Raw genomic sequence first — 20,910 nt, forward strand, 5'->3', positions numbered from 1 at the left:
TGCTTTTCAACCATGCTTCAACATAATAATTTAAAAAAATAAACTCATGAAAGAGGTATGGACAAAAATGATAGTACCCTTAACTTAATATTTTGTTGCACAACCTTTTGAGGCAATCACTGCAATCAAACGATTCCTGTAACTGTCAATGGGACTTCTGCACCTCTCAGCAGGTATTTTGGCCCACTCCTCATGAGTAAACTGCTCCAGTCCTCTCAGGTTTGAAGGGTGCCTTTTCCAGACAGCATGTTTCACATCCTTCCAAAGATGCTCAATAGGATTTAGGTCTGGACTCATAGAAGGCCACTTTAGAATAGTCCAATGTTTTCCTCTTAGCCATTCTTGGGTGTTTTAGCTGTTTTGGGTCATTGTCCTGTTGCAAGACCCATGACCTGCGACTGAGACCAAGCTTTCTGACACTGGCCAGCACATTTCTCTCTAGAATCCCTTGATAGTCTTGAGATTTCATTGAACCCTGCACAGATTCAAGACACCCTGTGCCAGATGCAGCAAAGCAGCCCCAGAACATAACAGAGCCTCCTCCATGTTTCACAGTAGGGACAGTGTTCTTTTCTTGATGTGCTTCATTTTTCCGTCTGTGAACATAGAGCTGATGTGCCTTGGCAAAAAGTTCAATTTTTGTCTCATCTGTCCATGGGACATTGTCCCAGAAGCTTTGTGACTTGTCAACATGTAGTTTGGCAAATTCCAATTTGACTTTTTTAATGATTTGTTTTCAACAGTGGTGTCCTCTTTGGTTGTGTCCCATTAAGTCCACTTGGGCTCAAACAACGACAGATGGTGCGATCTGACACTGATGTTCCTTGAGCTTGAAGTTCACCTTTAATCTCTTTAGAAGTTTTTCTGGGCTCTTTTGTTACCATTCGTATTATCCATCTCTTTGATTTGTCATCAATTTTCCTCCTGTGGCCATGTTCAGGGAGATTGGCTACAGTCCCATGGATCTTAAATGTCTGAATAATATGTGCAACTGTAGTCACAGGAACATCAAGCTGCTTGGAGATGGTCTTATAACCTTGTATAACCCTGTCTATAATTTTCTTTCTAATCTCCTGAGACAACTCTTTCCTTTGCTTCCTCTGGTCCATGTTGAGTGTGGTACACACCATGTCACCAAACAGCAGAGTGACGACCTGTAGCTCTATATATAGTCCCAATGACTGATTACAAAGATTGTAGACACCTGTGATGCTAATTAGTGGACACACCTTGGATTAACATGTCCCTTTGGTCACATTATTTTCAGTCTTTTCTAGGGGTATCATCATTTTTGTCCAGACCTGTTTCATGAGTTTAAGCATGTTGAAAAGCAATGTCTGACTTTCATTGGTTAAATTTTATAGAATTTTTATTTATTATTACTTTTGTCAAATTCAAGTTATTTCTGTGACCAGTGTGAGTTTTTCTTTCATTAACCGAAGGGTACCAATCATTTTGTGTGTGTGTGTGTGTGTGTGTGTGTGTATGTATGTATGTATGTGTGTATATATATATATATATATATATATATATATATATATATATATATATATGCACATACATACACACATATAAAAGATTAGGAACACGACATTATTATACAATGCAGTTGGGCATACTCAGTATCAGTGAGTATTAGTATCTGAGACAAAATTCCTACGCAAGAATCAGACAAGACAGGATTTTTGCCGGTCAGGATTTTTCAGTCAGATAATAGACACACATATTTTTACTTGTATTATACTGCTCTTGCAACCCTATATTTTGAAGTTCAAGTCATCTTTTCAAACAGCAATTGCATACCTATAGACTCTAGAGGTTCAAGTGTTTCTGTTGTATGTTGCCTTTACTATGCTCCATTAGAACGGTTAGCCTTAGACACTGCGAGTCAGAGGGGTTTGTTAGTGTCAGGCTTTCACATCTTCAGGGTCACGAGCCCCGATCTGGAGCTAAGACCCTTCCTTTATCCACTGCAGTAATGATCCAGTCATGCTCATCGCTCATCTTTGGGGAAAAGGCTTGTGGTCTCAGCTTGTGATTTAGAGGGCCATGGCTTAGTCTTATCTGATCGTCATTCAAAGCCAAAAAGAGCAAGCTAGTGAGCCTCAGTACTATAAAGCCTAACTGAAGTCTAGTTTGATTTTCATGAAGCTGTAGGAGACCAGCAAGCTCAAGAGACCAGCACTGTTCCTTCATGATAAAGCTCCTTCTAGGTTTCTTTTGGTACTTTACATGAAAAGAAAAAAAATGTTGTGTAGAGTAATAATGAAATTAAATATTTTTCAGAATGTGTATTCAAGAGCAAGATGTCTAGATTTGTTTAACATTATAAAATGTAATCATCAGTCCCAAGCAGCTCACAATCCAATTGCAACAATACAAAAATATTATTGCCTTTGGCTATAGGGCTGCATAATACATTGCAATTTAATAAAAATCATGAATTTCAGTTGGTGCAATTATCAAATTGCAAAGGTGGCAATTATTTAGGTTGTAAACAACATTTTTTAATGAAAAACACAACAGAACTCTTAGTTCTCTGAATGGAATATTATACTTTAATATACTTTATAAACATAGATTGCAAATGTAATTGCTATCGCAAAATCTATCTTGCAGCCTATGGTGGGTTTATTTACAATGTACATAGAATTGTGTTAATTGATTTAATTTAATTGTAACCAGCAACACATAATTACAGAGAACCTAATCTTTATAAAGTTGTTTCATCAGTTGTTTCATCATGCTAACTTTGTTGTCGATGTTAACTTGTGGCTAAGCGCCTGAAGTTTTTATCCTTCTATCTGGATAAAGAGACAGTAAATTAACTTCTCGTCTTGAGTGTTGAAATGGCATCTATCTGTTCTTTAGAAGATAGCGGCAGACTGCATTCTGACTATCCCAGAGCATCTGTGTTTACAGAGGATGAAAGCTGTACCGGGACATCGTACATCTCACACAAGACCAAGGAGAAGCACAAACGACAACCTTGCTTTGTGCCACCTAAACAGTTAGCAGACGATTTACGAGCACGTCCCCTTGAGGAAGATGGGCCTTGACCCCGCGCCGGTTTTTCGCAAGCCAAAAACAGAAACTCTTGTGCTTGCTTTCCCTCTCCCGTTTCCCTCTCCGACTCCTTTTATCCTTTCAAGAGCGAAGTGTCAAAAAACATGGCATCTTACAGCGCACGCTACAACTCAGAAGACGGGGAGAGGAGAAGAAAGCAGTGCCACCCAGTCAAGCTGATTGAAGACATCTCTGAAGCCTTAGGTGTACGACGTTCCCTCCTCCCTCTCCCATCATAGACGCCTTTATAAACAAGTTTCAAACGCCCCTGCTAGTTTGACAAACTTTCTCCAAAGAGCATTTGAAGAGCAGATGTGAAAGTGACACCCCCACATGTGCCGTTTTTTTATTTTTTATGTTATGGGTGGCAGAGGGGGCAGGAGGGACTATTGCAGTGATGTGCTTTTCAATCACTGCCATCTCGTTCTGTCATGCTTTATATTCCTCTTTCTTCCATCCCGACAGGTCTCTTGTGGCTCCTTCAATAGCATAAGACATACACAAGAAAGAGACAGATGAAAGGCACAAAGCTAACAGCTTTGTCAGAGATGGTGCTTAATTTGTTGTTTAAGTGTGTTAATTACACTTCAGATATTTCACTTAAACAGGGGTTTACATGTATACAGTTAAGATATACTTTATTGTCCCTGTAGGGAAATTTGTTCTCTGTTCTCTCCTTCAATGATCTTGAGCTAGGCTAGCTCAGGACCACCATACTTGGATGCTATTACCTATGTTTTGGATTGGGGGAAACCAAAAGGCCCAGAGGAAACCCACCCAGACACGAGGAAAAACATGCAAACTCCAGAATGCCTCAGGAGTCAAATCCACAGTCTTTTTGCAGTGAGAGTGCTAGCCACTCAGCAACTGTGTAAATTAGAATAAGATGACATGCAATTATCCCTTAATTATTTTTGTTTTGCCCATTGTAGTTACACTTACTTTGAGGTAGAAATCAGATTGCACTTTGAGGAATACACAGAATCCTTCTTATCTATAGCTGAAGTTGCTTACAACCATCTTGAGAGTTAAACAGAAAAATCGCAAGTCTTCAAGTAGACTTGGCTCTACATTGTTGTTGTTTCTTATCTGTAAGATAACCTGTCTTTGAGTTAAACTCACAGTCCAAAATTAGATGGCAATTATTACTGACAATCCAAAGGACCAGGCAGGTGCATTACGTCTATTTGTCTGATATTCTGTGTATATATTTAGTGAGTGGTTTATTTACTCTTTTAGTCATGCTTGTGTTTCAGGTGATGTTTGTAATCCTGCTTCTGTTTTGTGGTTTATTCTTATTTTGTGTATTTTTTGTGGTTGGGCTTACTTATTAGTTTATTTGACGGTCCACATGTAGAAACATACACAAAGAGATTATATTATGACTATGTTTGATGTGGTTCCATCGAGTCCAGGTCACGGGAATTTTGTCTTAATGGCATTGATGTCAAGAACAAACAAGACAGCCTCTAGATGTTGTGACATAGTCACACACAGACACTACATTCAAAGAGCTCCAGGGTTGATTATCACACCAGACCAAACAGTTAATAAACACGACCATCAAAGCGACTGACCAGTCACCCACATACAGGGCCTCTTTGTGTTCAACCATATTGCATGTGTCAAAACAAGTTTGCTTATTTTTTATTACTTCAAAGAAAAACTATAGTAAAACTGGAGCAAGCACAATTTTGAAACCAAATGATCACATTAAAACAAGAAAAAAAAATCACATGGGAATATGCTGCTACATCTTTGAGCGCAAATAGCCATATGTTGCTGTTATCGTTGCACCACCCACAGGCGAGAAGCTAGAGAGGGCTGCTTCAAAAACACTCACTGCACTTTGATGGAGCACACATAGTTTGGCATAACCTTAGACAGGAGTCTTTCGGCTGTGGAAATGATCTAAAAAGTCTCTATTTTTGTCATGCACCTATTTAGTTTTTACTGAGCATTGAAGACTTCTCAGTATCTATACTGAAGTTAACCAGCCATGGTTATACTTTGCAACAAGACAAACTTGTAGTTGTTTCCTCTGATTGAATTATTACATGTTAGAAGTTGTTACTGCATTACTGTTGTTAATAACAAAACTCAAACTCATGTTTTTTTTAACATGGCTTTGTTGGACAAAAGTTAGATGGATCTACCATGAAAAGTATCATGGTATGACCTTTGTATCGTATTTATACTAGGATTTAATATGAAATTTAACTGGAGTATGAAAGATGTTTGTTATTCAGCTATTTTTAAACGTAGGCATCTTTTTTGATTTTTTAATGAATTAACACAACCTGTTAACAAATTTGTATTTCCTTTTACCTTTCTTCTGCTCAGCAAGATATTCTTATGTTCTTTATTTCCAGGCTGAGTTGAAGATGAAAGTTCTGGAGGCCAAGCACCAGGAGGAGAAACTGAAGATGCAGCAGAGACATGATGGGGATATTGAGAAGGCAGAAAGAACCACATTTTAATCCTGTTGTAGAGTTTCTGGTCACAAGGAAAAATTCTGGGCTATACTGGAGGTCCCTTAGTTTTTGTAAAACATGTATTATATCTTTTTAAAGGGCAAAAATCCTCAAAATGGTAACTATAAAATGAAACTGAAATCCATCCACTGCTGTGTACAATACTATTCTCTGTGAGTACTACAAGTGCCAGTATACTCCATTGATTAAACAGGCAACTGTGAGAAAACGGCTTCCAGCATAGTTTTTATTCCTTGATGTAGAACTACAGAGCATACAGCGTTCTGCTCACTACTGTATGTTACGCTAATCTAGATCTCGCTCTAATAGTCTGTTTTAACTTGCAAGTAAAGAGGTTATGCTGCTGCTGCCGTAGCTGCTCACTACTAAACCCCCGACTCCCAGTGTCCTGATTTGACTAATTACACACAGATGGTATCACCAAGTAAAAACTCTTACCTCATTCCACCTCATCATAGCTGCTTCTCAAACATTTGCTAATTTCTTCATTTGGAAATTATTTGCAAGCAAGTTTAACAACTGCTAATAATTAGATTAGATTTTTTTAGATTTTAAGAAAGACAAACAGCACATGTGCGTATCAAACTTTGTGGTGGAAGTATCTAATATTAATAGTAGTTCTTTTTAAGATGTGTACTTAAATTCCATCATCTGTTTTTATATATATTTATATTTTATTTGGAGATCCATAACTGAAGATACAGAAGTTTCTCAAATAAATCTATTGTGAATATAAGACACCTATGATGACCGTTTATTTTTATTGTAGATTTTGGCCCGAAAGAATGGTGAGATTGAAGAGTTGAAGAGTACGTACCTGGCCAAGCAGAAGCAATCCGAGGAGACAATCCGAAAGCTGGAGAGGAAAGGTCAGAGTTCATACAAGTGTGGGGTGAACAGGGAGAGAGTTTACACTTGTCACAAGCACCAGTGTAAAGAGTCTCAATAGATACAATTTCTCTCAGTTATACACCAGTGTAGAATGATGATCTCCAGCTGTGCCTTCAATGAAACTGTAGAGTGTCATTTAATTTAAAGCTTTTACTGTCAAAACCATTCTGCTTTCACTCCACAGTTCAGAGTATGCTGCGGGAGTCCCAGGTCATCACTGAGAGCAAAGAGAAACAGATTGCAGAGCTGAAGAAAATGGCAGATCAAAGCAGCGATTCTCTGAAAAATGAGTGGGAGAAGAAGGTAGGATGCAGGCTTATATACTTTGAGGCCAAAAATCCAGTAAGCATCTCTGAGCCAGTTGGAAGTCATTTTGATGCAGGCTTCAGTCCCCTGTAAGTCCTTGATGTGCACACATTTTTGCTCAAGTATTTTTCTGTGACCAGGTAAAAGATTCACAACATAATAACCAAGGATCCGTTTTGATATTTTCCTAAATCACTGTGCACTTTTACCAGAATTAATACTTTTTTTTAAATTTTTGTTTAATGTTTTTGTGAAAAAATTAAGAGCCCTTATTGCCTGACGAGTCTAGAATGATGTCTCTTTTTCAGTGTGGTCACCACTCTTTCCATCGCGCTTCGAGCCAGGCTCAAAAATGGCGCTGCAATCAGATTTGTTTATTTCAGTGGTGCATGTGAAACAAAGGAGCTCATTGGTCTAAAACTGCCAAATTTAGACAAAACTCCAGAATGAGTAGCTGATGTGCTAAGATGAATAGTTTGTGTGATATGTTATCTTGAGTCATCAAAACCATCATTTAACCATGCGACTAACAGGAGTCTGAGTCCAGGTATTGTTACTAATGCAAGGTAAAACTAGTGTTTGGAAGAGTTGATTCATATTTTTATTGGTGTGTTTTGTCAATTTAAAAGCACTTTTTCTTCATAGCCTGTGCGCAGTTCTGTGGACTGTGTGATTGCTTTAGTTAAGTGAGTGACAAATGAAATTCTCTGTTGTCACTTCTCATTTCATTGGGGTCACTTCCCTGGTGATAGTTGTCTTTCTTTTGCCATGTAAAAGGAAATTGGTCTGTGATTTGAAATGGAAAACATAACAGGCTGAGTGAAATGTAGCATGTAATTGAAGCTGATATGGGCTTTGTGCTTTTGCAGCTCCATGCAGCTGTGACGGAGATGGAGCAGGAGAAGTTTGAACTACAGAAGAAGCACACCATGAACATCCAGGAGCTGCTGGAGGAGACCAACCTGAGGTTGGCTAAGATGGAGGCAGAGTACAGTGCTCGGGCACAGTCCACAGTGAGTACAGCTCTGGCACCAAAACACATGGATGTAAATATTTGTCAGGATACATTCATCCTTTGTACAGATTCTGACATAAGCATCACGCTGTGAAAAAGTTTACTCAACCACAAATCATGTGACTGGGCACAAAGGGTAACTGTTAAGGATTAACATTGTACACATACATTTTCCCTTCCATTTCTTGTTTTTAGGCAAACAGGATTTGCCATGACAAGATGTGTATATTTACACTTCAATCTTTACTGAAGTTTGACTCTAAGTACATACTCAGTTTACTCATGTGTCATAAGTTTAATTATAAATCGGTGATTCACAGTGTGGTGGAAATGAGGAAAGATACTCTATAACCTCTGGGTGAGAGCAACTCTCATTTTTTCTATCTGTCATCTTTACAAAGGTCTTTGATCCCGGCTGTATTCAGTCTTCTCATGGCAGTGGCAGAGCTCACAGATATGCAGGCACACACACAAACACACACCTCCCAAAGCACTTTCTTTGATGTTTTCTCAAAGACTCTGGTTTTAAGAGGAAATATTCACATTTCATTAGTGAGGCTCATCAGCACAGAACAGGCTAATGTGCTGTTATCAATATCAGCATTCACAGGCTTCTCTCATATCGTGCATACACACAGAGCTTCTGGCCTTAATCTGTCAACAGACCCACATTTAAGAGGCATCAAACACTGGACAGTGTGGGCCTGTAGTATAGGCCTCTCTTTTAATTATTAAGAGCAGACAATCCCCAGAGTTTCAAAGAACTGCTTCTTGTAAAATATTATGGTCTGGTATATACCATATAAAGGTAGCTTGGACTGGTAATGCAGTAGTCACTTTTTTCTAATTGTACATTTCCAAACATCATTCTCATAGTTTAAAGTGGCACCACATGGAGTAGACAATTTAGTTAATTTTGTTTGTGCGTTTCGGTTCCTGCATGGCAATTACCATAAAAACTTGGTTTTCTTGCACCTTTTGTTAAAAATAAGTGTTCTCACCAATCTAGTCCTAGTCCTCCCAAAGATCTTGTATCACAATCACAACCCCAAACCTTGTCACTGTGTTGGTCGGCTGCTGCTTTCTGACTATTTTCAAACACACAGCTCTCATCATCCCACCTCCTGTCAGCACCAGCCTCTTTCATCGACTAGATCAACCCGCACGCTCCAACTTTAATCAGAGCCTATCATCATGCCGCCACATACCATGCTGTCACATGTGAACTCACAAAGACATGCAGACAACAGGACAAAAAAGGAAAGAGACATTTCATCCAAATCTTTCAGGAAGAACGGTTAAGTCACTTTGATCATTATCTGAAATAAAATTCAATCTTCAAAGAAGCCATAGAATCAAAAACCATGAAGTCAACAACAGTAGTAAGCAAATTGCATAATTTTTGTACTACATTTAAAAAGAGACATTCAAGAGACCTGTGTGCTACTGTATATGGTATTGGTTATGCAGTCCAAAGTAAAAGTTGTTGCTCTATAAATTTAGTATACCCCCACAACTAACTTCCAACACCCCTGATTTATCATACTTGTAGAAATAACTGACATAGCCCGAGCATTCTAAAGAGTGGCAGGAGGTTCTAGATGTTAAACGCATAAGTAGTTTATTTATCATCAGCTTGAAGCTCAACAACACAAACACAAAACACTTTGTGGTAGTATTGTCCATTTGAGTCTGCCCATACTTCCATTCTAAGGAATATTACCTCTGATGACATGGGTCAGGGATGAAATGTCAACAAGGTCGAGGCTGGAGCTGTCCTTGGTACAATAGTGCAGTTTCCTTATTAATACTCACTAGAACAGGTAGGTTACATGTGATGACATACAACCACAGAAATTTATATTATCAAAGTGTTTTTAAAGAATTCATATGAACCACAGCAAACAAATTAACACAGCTTGTAGTAGTCCAGGCCTGATCCATAGTAAAAGCCAAAGTTGAATCTGTCAACTGAACAAAATGCTGTAGGAGTGAAGACGTTTCTAGTTGTTACCACTTTGTTCCTTACCCAGTATTCAGGTGCTCTGGGGCAATTGAACAGTGTGATTTGAGCTGTGATGTGTTGCTGTGCATTAGGAGCTAACTGTGCGTGAGCTGGAGAAGAGGGTAAAGAAGCAGTCGGAGGAGGTTGAAAAGGGGAACACGCTGCGGCAGAAGGTGACACAGGAGAAGGCTCAGCTGGAGATCCACATCGCAGCCATCAGCACTGAACTGCAAGAGGCCAACAGGAGGTCTTTGAGCCTTAAAGTGTGGATTTATGTACCAATGTACATACAAACATACTTTATTTACACTTTTATGTTGTGCTTTTTCATTCACAGAACTGTAAACTTCCAAAAAGAGAAAGAAGACCAGAAGAAGCTCTATGAGCAGAGCATGGAAAAGCTTCACACCAAATATGAAATGGACATAAGCCACTTGAAGCACGAGCACATGCTTTCTGCAGCTAAGGTCACAGTAACTATAAATAATTATTATCATTTGTCTGAGCTTCCACGTGAATAATTAACAAATGTTTTCCTTTAGGCCTCTGAATTGATTGGAGAGTTGGAGAAAACTGCTTCTCAGCTTAGACTGCAACTCCAGGACAATGAGCACCTTCGAGTCAAACAACTTCGGGTATGACTGTGTGAAAACTGAGGATATGTTTGAGTGCTTTACAAGTGCATACAGTATACTTAATACAGTATATTAATTTTCTACTGTAGGATCAGGAGATGAAGTTCCAGATGGAAAAAGAAGAACTCCAGATCCAGTTGGAGAAAAAGGTACATTATGATTTTTTTTCCCTTTCGTCCCAGTCACTCTAAGAAAGCTAAACATTTGTGAATTAAAAAAAAAAAAAAAAATTTTTGTGGTAGTTAATTCAAACTACATTTTCACAATTAGACATAATGATTGTATACATTTGTTGTTTTGCCATCTGAGAGCTACATTTGATCTTGTGTCATGACTGTTGCCATGATGGGACAATAAAAACCTTAACACATAGCAACAAAGTGCAAAATACTGTCTGGGAATGTCTCCGTCATCGGCAGTCTCTTCTGGGTCCCCTGAGAGCCCTGTTCTGCTCTTGAGAAGTAGTAAAAGAAACATGTTGAGAGGCCCAGAAAGCCTCCTGACATAAAGAAGGCCCATCTGGCTGCCATAGATGGACTGAAAGAGGCCCTGTGCTCAGATGGTATACGTTTGATGGGGTGATGGAGAGAAGAGACTGGTCCAGATGCTTACAGTCCTCAGCAGCAGACGTTTGTTGAGTGATGTTTGATTGTGTCGGCTCTTGCACTCACTTGCACCTCCACCTCCTTTTCTGTTATTCCCCCATAGGCTCTGGCTACGCATAGCGAGGCGGAGAAAGAGCGTGCAGAAGCTAAGAGGAAGATTGGCCAACTTGAAGACAGTCTCAGGTAATCCAAAGTAGTAGACACTGCAAACGGATACTTTTGGATCTGTGTTTTTACATGTAAAACTCTTGAGTTAACTGTTTATCTCTTCATATTAAAATTATGACTACAAGCTGCTTATATACACACACTATTAAACAGGTGGTGTTTTGGCTCTTATCTCCCAGCATTCTTTCTTTAAGGTCACACTGTTAAAAGGTAAGGTCTCAGCAGATTCCAGCCAAACAGCCCGTCAGTGCATTCCTTCAGTAATTAACCCTGCACTGGAATACATTAGTTGGGTTTAGGTCCCAGGCAGATTATAGATTCCCTGGTGAAACTAGAATGTGTTCTGCACAATTAAACACAATGCTGACTCGGCCCATTTAACATCCTTAGCCTGGGTTAACACCAGCCACTGTGCCATCACTGCCATCACATCACAAATCTGTAAAAAACATCATAGTTACTGTCATGATAAATAATTATTCCAATTACTTATGGAAATATATATTTGCTTTCATCTTTACAAAATATAAAAATGAAGGTGTTGCAAACTCAAAAATACATCTGGTTTATGAATTGCAATACAAATATACTTTTCATTAAAATATCTGATTTTATGATTAATAAATAAATTCATATAATAAAAAGGAGAACGTTCATAAAAAGGAGAACATTCATGAAGAAAAAAACACTACTCTAAGCTTTCTTTTAGTTCAATAACAATAGAAGACTGTTTTGTGTGAAAGTGTTTTGATCAAAAACCAACATATTTGCATATTTCTTCTTCTTTGTGCATGTCATTGTTAGCAAACACCAGAGGACGTGTGTAACCGCATCAGACGGCTTGGTTTGTGCATAAATTATCTGTGTTATTGGTAGCAGTAACAAGCCCATCATTGCCTCATTTAGACTTAAACTCAGAGAATCGGGGAGAGAGCCATCAGTCTCAGAGCTAATTAAGTACTCAGGGTTGACTCCAAAATCACACACACACATTTACACACTGCAGTCCGATGTCTGTTACCTGCCTGCTGCCGTGGCAACACTGAAGGCCTTTAAAGGCGATCCAGCACAACTTCAAAGTCAAAGCCAGACCGCACGCAGGAGCTTGTGTGTGTGTGTTTGGATATGTGCTCCTCTGAAGATGGGAGGATGGATGATAAAATTAAATAAGAAGAACTGTTCAAAATGCCTTCCATGTGCCAAATACTGTGAGCTGTGGGCTGTGCTATGGTAGACATGTGGGTGTATACTTTGTCCATATGTTGTTCTGGTGTCGCAAGGGTTTTGTTGTTTGATTTAGGTTAAATGATTGGCTAATAGCTACTTTTTTAAGGGATCACTTGCACTACAACAAACCCTTTAAAGTTTGCAGTAATTTTATGTTTTTGCATACTAAAGTAAGTGAATATGTTTATCTAGAGCAGGGGTGTCAAACACATTTTCACCGAGGGCCACATCAGCAAAAAAGCTTCCCTCAAAGGGCCAGATGTAAAATAAATCTAACTACTTTTTGAACTTGTTAATTAACTGCCTCTGTATTTATTACTTAGTTACAAATACTGCATATACATTTGCCTCGATGTAAAAATATGGCTGTGTAACTGCGTATCTACTAATAATATGACATTTTAAGACCATCATACCTTTTAATTTACCCTGTCGAGAGCCACATAAAATAATGTGAAGGGCCGCATTTGGCCCACGGGCCTTGAGTTTGACACATGTTATCTAGAGCATGAGTATCAAAGACCATTTTTTTATTGGTGAGCAAGCTCAAATGACCATAGCACTACTTTTTATAGCAACAAATTAAATAACCAAATATATTATCATACATATATCTAACATTTATGCTCTTATTTATGTATTGGTTTAACTGTGACCATCTCAATATTTAACACCATTATGTGGCCCTCCACTTGGTGAAAAAAGTTTGGACATACCTGAATTCTAAATATTCTTACTATGCTCAAAGTAACCAGGATGAGAACATTTACTTTTGAAATTTATTTTCAAAGGAGAGGGAAAAAAACCTCATCCCATCCAATAAGAGTCCCTGCTTCACTTCTAGGGTTGTGTTACTATAGCAACAACAACTGAAAGAACTACAAAGCTATGCGCAGAACAAGTTTTTCTTCTTTTCTTTCATCCCCAACACGCCTCAGATCATTAGAGAACATTAGCATAGAGGTGGAGGGATGCTGCACAAAGGGAGACCAAAACAAAGCCAATGAACTCTTGGGAGACACAGCTTGGCTACCATTTGCAACAGTGACCCCAGAACCCTCATTTAAACATATCACATTAATTAGTGGCTGTGAGGTGGATGGTCTATTTCTGGAGATGTAACCTGGGTATTCTAGAAAACTCTTATGACGAAATGCACTAATGCTGCCATATACATAACTTTCTTGACTATCACTGTAATTAAAAGTAGTGAAATCATGAATTCACTTTCATTCACCCTCCTTCATTACCATTATGACCACCTTTATCATATTATTTTTTGAGTGAATAATGTAAATTTTACATTAACAAGCTGGATTCACAGAACTTTATTGGTACTTTTTGGAGTACATATTCAATTTGATTAAATCTATAATGGTCTTTTCTTTGCAGCACATCTCGCTGCACTACGCATATTGTGCCTTTCTATCATGAACTTTTATGTTTATATAGTATTTGTAGACAGAGCACATACATTTGAAAGTACCATTGTTGTTTTTCTTGTTATTAGTGGGTGTTACTTTCAACTTGCAACTATGTTTATTGCCACAAGATGGACTTGAAAGTTGCTGCTATTTAGCGTGTGCCTGTGTGTTTGAAGCGGTCTTATCTCTTAGAGCACTCCTCTCCCATGACGGCGGGGATGAGGGAGGTGGTCCGAAGGCCGGCGGCTCACTCAGGACGGGGGGCAGGGGCAGGTGGATATATGGATCCTGAATAAAGAAAAGCTACAGTCAATATGTTCTCCCTAAGTAACTGAGGTGGGAAAAAGTTGTTCAAACATGGGTTCAGCATTAACTCAATATGGCCAACTCAACAAAGGGAAAATGTCTTTTGGGGCCCTACTCAGAGTTAAGTGAAAGGGCAAACACTATTTTAATTCAAAACATTAAAATAATGTTTCACCTTTTAAATCTGAAACATCTTAGTCTTTAGCCATATCAAAGAAAGACATCAAGTCTAAATGTTCTTGTTTATTTATTGCCATAGTCAAACTGTTAAATGGCCCATATTACACTATTTTCTGATCAATGTACTAATGTTGTGTTTTGTTTCATTCGCACATACTTAACACACAAACCCTTCATATTTAGGCTGTGTTCAGAAAACACTCTCTGATGTCATGTGGTAAACTCCATGCACCTTCACTAGAATCTTTTGGACAATGTCAGCTCTAGAATGACCAATCTCTACTAAAGAAAAGGTAAAAAGTACCTCGTCATGACATCACAAGGTGGAACAGAGCATTTTAATTTATGGAGATGTAGACAGACCAATAATAAGGGTTACTCAAACAAGCGTCAATGAAACTAAACACAACTCCAGGTCTGTTTTTGATGAGGCAACAGCATTCTAACATGATTTAAAGCTCACAGGAGTCATTTTATTTACATAAGCACTATGTGGCTTTGTGGTGGAGCGACTGAAATTCCCAATCCAGTCCATCTTTTTCAAAGGTCGACCTGATGCAGGGCTATGTATTTGAGACGAGCTTCTCCACTTCAGCTTGGAAACACCCCGTGGTTTAGTGTGGCTATGGAGAAGTAGGAAATGGGGTGTTTGAATGTTGAAAGGTATTTTAAAATGCAATGTAAAAACCCCAGGCAGTCCGAACTGTCCGTACAGTCAGTCCTTCATCCAGGTCTAGCCATCAAGGACCATGGCAGGGAGAACCACCCGAGTGTTCCTTCTTTCATGGGCCTAGTGCTGGATGGGATCATCCTCTGCGTCACCTCCCAGAGAGGTGGCACACACCACCAATTGGCCGATCGCCCTCACTTTTTCTTGTCTGTCACCCCAGGTCACCTCAGGTCCCTGCCTGCGCTGATACGGCCACCACCTGTGGCGGGTAATGCTCCCACAACTCCTTGCCATGTACTCCAACCCCATTCCCCTCATGCCTCCAGTCACATCCTTTTAATTTTGTCTCTTCCTGCCACTGCACAGATGTGCTGATTGTCCAGCAGCAAACAGGCTCTGAGATGTCGTCATGGTAACAATGGGGCAGGGCAAACACACTGTCTAAAAAAGACACTGTACATAACAAAAACACTAAAATGAAAAGTCAGGCACGTGTACCATATGACAAGTACACTTGGTTAGCTTTTGAATGCTAGCCATTGTTGTATCATTTAGCCTGATACACAATGACAACTTTTTCTGTTCTAGAGTTTTGATTAGTTGTTTAGGATTGTAATGTTCTTTGTGACTTTAGTATGTTCTTGCCCTTGCACCGTTGCATTTTGTGCACACTTATTTGTGGTCTGTCTTTTTCTGTCTTCCTTTTGCCTCTCTCTGGGGATGTGCGGATGAAAACCAAGGCTGTTTTATTTTTTCTTCAGAGGGGGCTGCATATTTCAGTTTTGCATTTTTTTTCTCTTTTTATGTGCTCCTCTTCTTTGGCGAAGGCCCCTTTGATGTGTCTGTGGATTCGTTATCATTCCGTTTGGATGAGCTCACAGACGCAGGAGCGCGGGCGGAGCGTGCTCTGGCACTCACACACACACACTCACTCACACAAGCTCTACTTCTTTTTATGCTACAACCAGAGGCATCCACATGTGAGCGTACATGCTAGCTAGTCTGTTTGCAAAGCTTTCCCATTGGCTGCTCCACCCACATCACAGCCCATACACTCCTAAATACTCTACTTACATGACTGGGATGGACTTATATTCTTTGTATAGGTTTTGCATTGTCTGTCAGTCTTGATTCATTCTTGTCCAAGTACAAGTGTGATGCGTTGGAAATCAAATGTGAACTAGCTTAAATTAAATGTTTGTGTGTCAAAATAACTCAAAATTACTTCTGGAATCGTTGTTTCACAAACTGCACTGTAGTAGAGTCGTCTGTTTTAGTGTGCTGTCCTATATGAGAATAGACATAGTCCTTCTAATTGGCTTTCTATTCTGAAATGTCCTTTTACCCACTTTCTGACTTAATTGCAAAACATTGTAAATGTAAAAACATTCCAAATACACCATGGTAGTAATCTATTTAGATGTTATATTAACCTATTTAACCTATTATAGTTTTCTGCCACACACCTATTAGTCATGTAGAATTGAACTTAAACCATCTTTTGGTGTATGTTTTCAAAAAATGAAACCGTATTCCCATTGATTAATATTGTCAAAACTGTTCCAAAGCGTTGTCATCCTCACTCTTCTGTTTATCAGACCAAAACCAAAGCTCTTCTGTCTCACTTTGAAACTGCTTTCAGGATTAAGAAGTAAGAAGATTTCCTCCTGAGTACAGCCCATCTTTAATTTAAGCCTTCCACTTTTCTGACCAGAGCGCCTTTTAAAGTCAGCAGGCCGCCCTGTCGCTGGCACCACGCGCTGCTTTTCAGTTTGCTGTTCCCAGGCTTTCTCCCAGTCTATCCCCGTGTCCTCTCATCACTGCATCACCACAGTCTTATTGATGGTGACATACTGTCTGCCAATGTGACAGCCGCACAAGTGCCTTATAAAGTCGATTAGGCAAACTGTCCTCCTGTTATTATATACTCAATGTATGGAGTAGAGATTAGCATTAGCTGTATTATCACTTTTGATTAAAAAATGTTATGGTGTATTTGCCAGTTGTAGTAGACCACACAGCCTGTTATACATAACAAATATTACATTTCAAAAGTTACTACAATGTCCTAAAACACTCCTGATTGCGTATGCATCTCACACTTTTAACTCTCAAACTTACTTTCTCATCTTCCTCTTCTTTTTCCATCATCTCTCCTCACGTATTCTTTGTGCGTTTGAACCCCGAAGGCAGTCATGCAAAGGGATTGATTAATAATTACAGAGTACACAAAATTGGGAGAGAAAAAGAGAAGTAAAAAAAACAATTTCTGTGTCGTTTGATGTTGGACATGAGAGAGACCAAAATTACAAAGGCACAGCTCTGTAAAAAGAGAAGGAAGAATGTTGGTCTGTCTTTCTTCTGCCACTGTTCTGTTGTTGGGCCTTTTATGATTTTCTTTCAATTCTAACACATTTCATCTCCTTGGTTTCTGTTTTTCCATTCAGCCTTGTCTTCATAAACATGTGTTGTGTTGCTGCAGAATGTTATTATTTATTTTAATAGAGACTTGATTTCTTTACAGCTCTCAAGTAAAAATATTTTCCTCTGGGAATGGTTTAGTAAATGTGAACAGGTAGGTAAAGTTTGGATTGAATGTAACTGTTTATGTTGTGTTAAACTTGTGTGTAAACTAAACTTACAAGCGCTGTAAAGAATAGATTTGCCTTAATGGTCTTGTGAGATATGCTTATAGTAAGGCTAGCAAAAAGATCTCTTTGCGGATAATTTAGTTTAGATCAAGTGCTCTTTCAATTGAACCATCTTTAAAGGTACATGGTGTAACTTTTCCACCACGTGCTTGTGTCCATGGAGAATGTTTGATCTGATCTACTTATCTACCTCCTCCATGGAGACAAGCAGGTGACAGCACCAGGTTATGTTACAGGTTAGGCCTGTGTTCGATCTTAGAGGCAGCTCTACCCTAAGTAAGAACATGTTTTTAACAATAAAAAACACCCATAGAGACAAGAAGGCGACGTACCCATCACCGGAAAAGTTGCCTATTTGTATCTTTGAATGAAATTTTACCTCAAACCTCTTCACTGTTTTAAACAAATTATGGTAGTTGCATTTAGTCAATTTATTTTTATTTTTTCAGTGGCCACGAATCAATTTAATGTGGCCAACCGTTTTGTTCCTCATGAACCCATGCTTATATGTCCTACTTCTAACTCAGCACTACTTACTTACTTTCAACTTGAAGATTGTATGCATAATTATGCTTAGGAGTTTATGGCTGTAGCTGAAACTTGCAAATTACCAGGTGGCACAAAAATACCAACTCAAAATGGCTGCCTTACCTCCAGCTTTGCCATTTTCTTCCACATACAGTGGCTTAAGCCTGACAGCTGCTGCCTTGTGTAGTGGAGGATGTTATGGCTGGATTCTGACAACTCTCAGTATGAGGCCATGCTGTTCACTAAGCCTGTCAATCCCCCTGCTCACTCTGCACATGACCTGGCATTGAGCAGCATAGGCACAAGTATATACAAGTATGTCACCAACCATACCATTAGCCCGGGCATTGGTGGGCACAGGCACAGTGTTGCATGTTTTCTTATTCCATCAGCTTCAATATGGTTTATCACAATATTTTCTGCCACAATACATCACACTTTGAAATTGCTGTCCACAGTCCTATATGTAGCACCCACACAAAAGGGCCAACGATTCATAACTCTGTAGTTTGGGTCGCCATTCATTATTCAGCTCCTTTCCTGCTTCTAACACATTCTATTTCAGGCAAAATACATTATATTGTGTTTACCTGTTTAATAACAAGATTCCTCTTTGAAATATTTGTTTGCATTTATTCGAGTGTGTCTTTCTTTGTTTTTAGAGACACAGAGAGAGATTTGCAGAAGACCAGAGAGAGCCAGAGGCAGCAGAAGCAGCAGGCTGACATGGCACTGGAGCAGTTTAAGAAACAGGTGGAAGTACACTCTGAGAAGGCCTACGCTGACATGAAACTCCAGGTAAGGAATGCTAGCTTTTCTGCTGGAGCGTGAAAAGCACTAACCAGTGAGCCAGTGCTACCTCAATTTTCCACCAATACATCTTTAATAGACTAAAATGAGGTTGTCTTGTCTTACACTAATGCAGGTGTAAGATTTATACTACTAGTGGTTCCTCTACCATAGTTTTAGAGCCTCACTCTTACCACTCATCTTTATTCAACCAAAAGTAGGGAGTTCACTTGGCAATTGCTACTAAAACAATAATTGGCTCAGCCTGACTGCAGATTGCTCAGTGTGGGCTATTGTTACATTCCAACTGTCTATTATGCCTCCACATTTGAAAAATCTATACATTTTTTCATATCATTCACATATTATTATCTGTCCATTAATGAATGACATACAAATGTTGACACCTCTCCATATTCATACATGACCTCACCTCTCAGGAGACATGACACTGTTTTGTTTGGAGCCATAGGTTACAGTGAAGATCTGGCTGTGCACACTGACTCTCTACTCTAATTAGTACATTATAGGCCAGTGTCTTCAACGCGTGGGCTGCCTCTGATTGAGAGGCTTCTCTAATCAATACCACAATGAACTTGTGCAGCAGATGTCTTACAAGAGAGTTTGACTATAGGCGTTCTTGTTCAGCATTTTGGGTTATGCAGCGTGTGAGAGAAATATTGACAGGCTGATGCGCAGTGTGGTCCTAAATGTTTTAAGGGGCTGTGGGCTGATCGTATCTGTGAGCGTTCAGTCAAGTGTAGTCTAGTGTGTGTGTGTGTGTGTGTGATGATAGGATTATAATTTTCTTTTCATTAGACAATTTATTTTCCTAAAAAAAAAATAGCTTGATAAGAATCAATGTGGTGACAGACCAGTTTGTTTGAACATGTTTTTCAGTGTAAATGGCATTTTAAAGGAGACTGCATGTTCAACCACCCAACACTGTTATAACTTATTTGAAATGAATACATTTTTGGTTTAAAGGAGAAAATATTTCCAGACATGAACACCTGGAAAAAGAGAAAGAAGGCCAAATGTACATATATATTTTGTCTTTGAAAATTTCTCCACTCTTTTTTTTTTTTTGCTGTATTATTTGATATCAAATTAAAAGACTGTTACTCCCACCTATTAGAACAGTTGGATTTAAAAAAAAAACTCTTCTAAAATCCACCAAAATGCAGGAAATTACACCTATTTTGCACCTAACCCCCTGATATTTCTTTATCTTACCTTCTTGGCAGGACCTTGGCGTCACCTATAAGCATCCCTTATTTTCTTATAAGTACAACACTCGACTCACAAGTATCATTCAAATGAGGAGAATGAGTCGTCAGCACTTGCTTGTTTATTGTAAGTCGATATGATTGGGTCCACATGTGTTCTTCATCTAATGTGAGAAAATATTTTTGGTCATCTACACAACATATTGTGCCTTATTTTATAATTCATTTGCAATAATTTTGGCCTTTGGGTATAGCCATAGGCTTAAACTATATCTTTCATTATGAAACCTATATAAAAAGGGGTTATTCTGTTTGTAGACGCTGTGATAACATAACACATATCCTAGAAAATGATTTCAAGCAAAGTGCCCCTGACCTTCAGTGATATAGTATATTATAATGAGTATGGTGTTTTTTAAAGGAGCATTTATCGTTGCTGTTGTTCCTTTTTCATTTCAGTATTTTTGTATATTGCAATACCATTCTTATTCACTATCTCTAAAAGCTCATTAAGCCATTTTCAAAGTACTGTATGTCAAACTCTCCATCAACAAAGTCTCATAATCCAATCTAATCTGTATCTTTAGCCTATAGCCTATGGATACTTGGGAACTTAATCGGCTTCTTTGTCAATATGCCCTGTATCCAGGGTGCACATGTGCTTTAGGCTTTCTCTCTTCTCTTCGTGCTGTGCTGCATGTTTTTGAATTGTAAGTGATG

The 20,910-nt window shown here is 38.8% G+C and overlaps 1 protein-coding gene across 1 annotated transcript in view; it reads left to right on the plus strand.

Moving 5' to 3' along the window:
- Nucleotides 1–20,910, plus strand: part of cep112 (centrosomal protein 112) — an 80,890-nt gene that overhangs the window by 15,886 nt on the left and 44,094 nt on the right. The window contains exons 8-17 of the mRNA XM_055223519.1: nucleotides 5,439–5,525; nucleotides 6,331–6,430; nucleotides 6,637–6,755; nucleotides 7,628–7,771; nucleotides 9,871–10,025; nucleotides 10,116–10,245; nucleotides 10,321–10,413; nucleotides 10,503–10,562; nucleotides 11,122–11,201; nucleotides 18,835–18,970. Coding sequence (XP_055079494.1) covers nucleotides 5,439–5,525; nucleotides 6,331–6,430; nucleotides 6,637–6,755; nucleotides 7,628–7,771; nucleotides 9,871–10,025; nucleotides 10,116–10,245; nucleotides 10,321–10,413; nucleotides 10,503–10,562; nucleotides 11,122–11,201; nucleotides 18,835–18,970 — 1,104 coding nt within the window. The remainder of the gene's footprint in view (nucleotides 1–5,438; nucleotides 5,526–6,330; nucleotides 6,431–6,636; nucleotides 6,756–7,627; nucleotides 7,772–9,870; nucleotides 10,026–10,115; nucleotides 10,246–10,320; nucleotides 10,414–10,502; nucleotides 10,563–11,121; nucleotides 11,202–18,834; nucleotides 18,971–20,910) is intronic.

The sequence above is a fragment of the Periophthalmus magnuspinnatus genome, chromosome 8, assembly GCF_009829125.3.
Source record: "Periophthalmus magnuspinnatus isolate fPerMag1 chromosome 8, fPerMag1.2.pri, whole genome shotgun sequence".
In the NCBI taxonomy this organism is placed as follows: domain Eukaryota; kingdom Metazoa; phylum Chordata; class Actinopteri; order Gobiiformes; family Gobiidae; genus Periophthalmus; species Periophthalmus magnuspinnatus.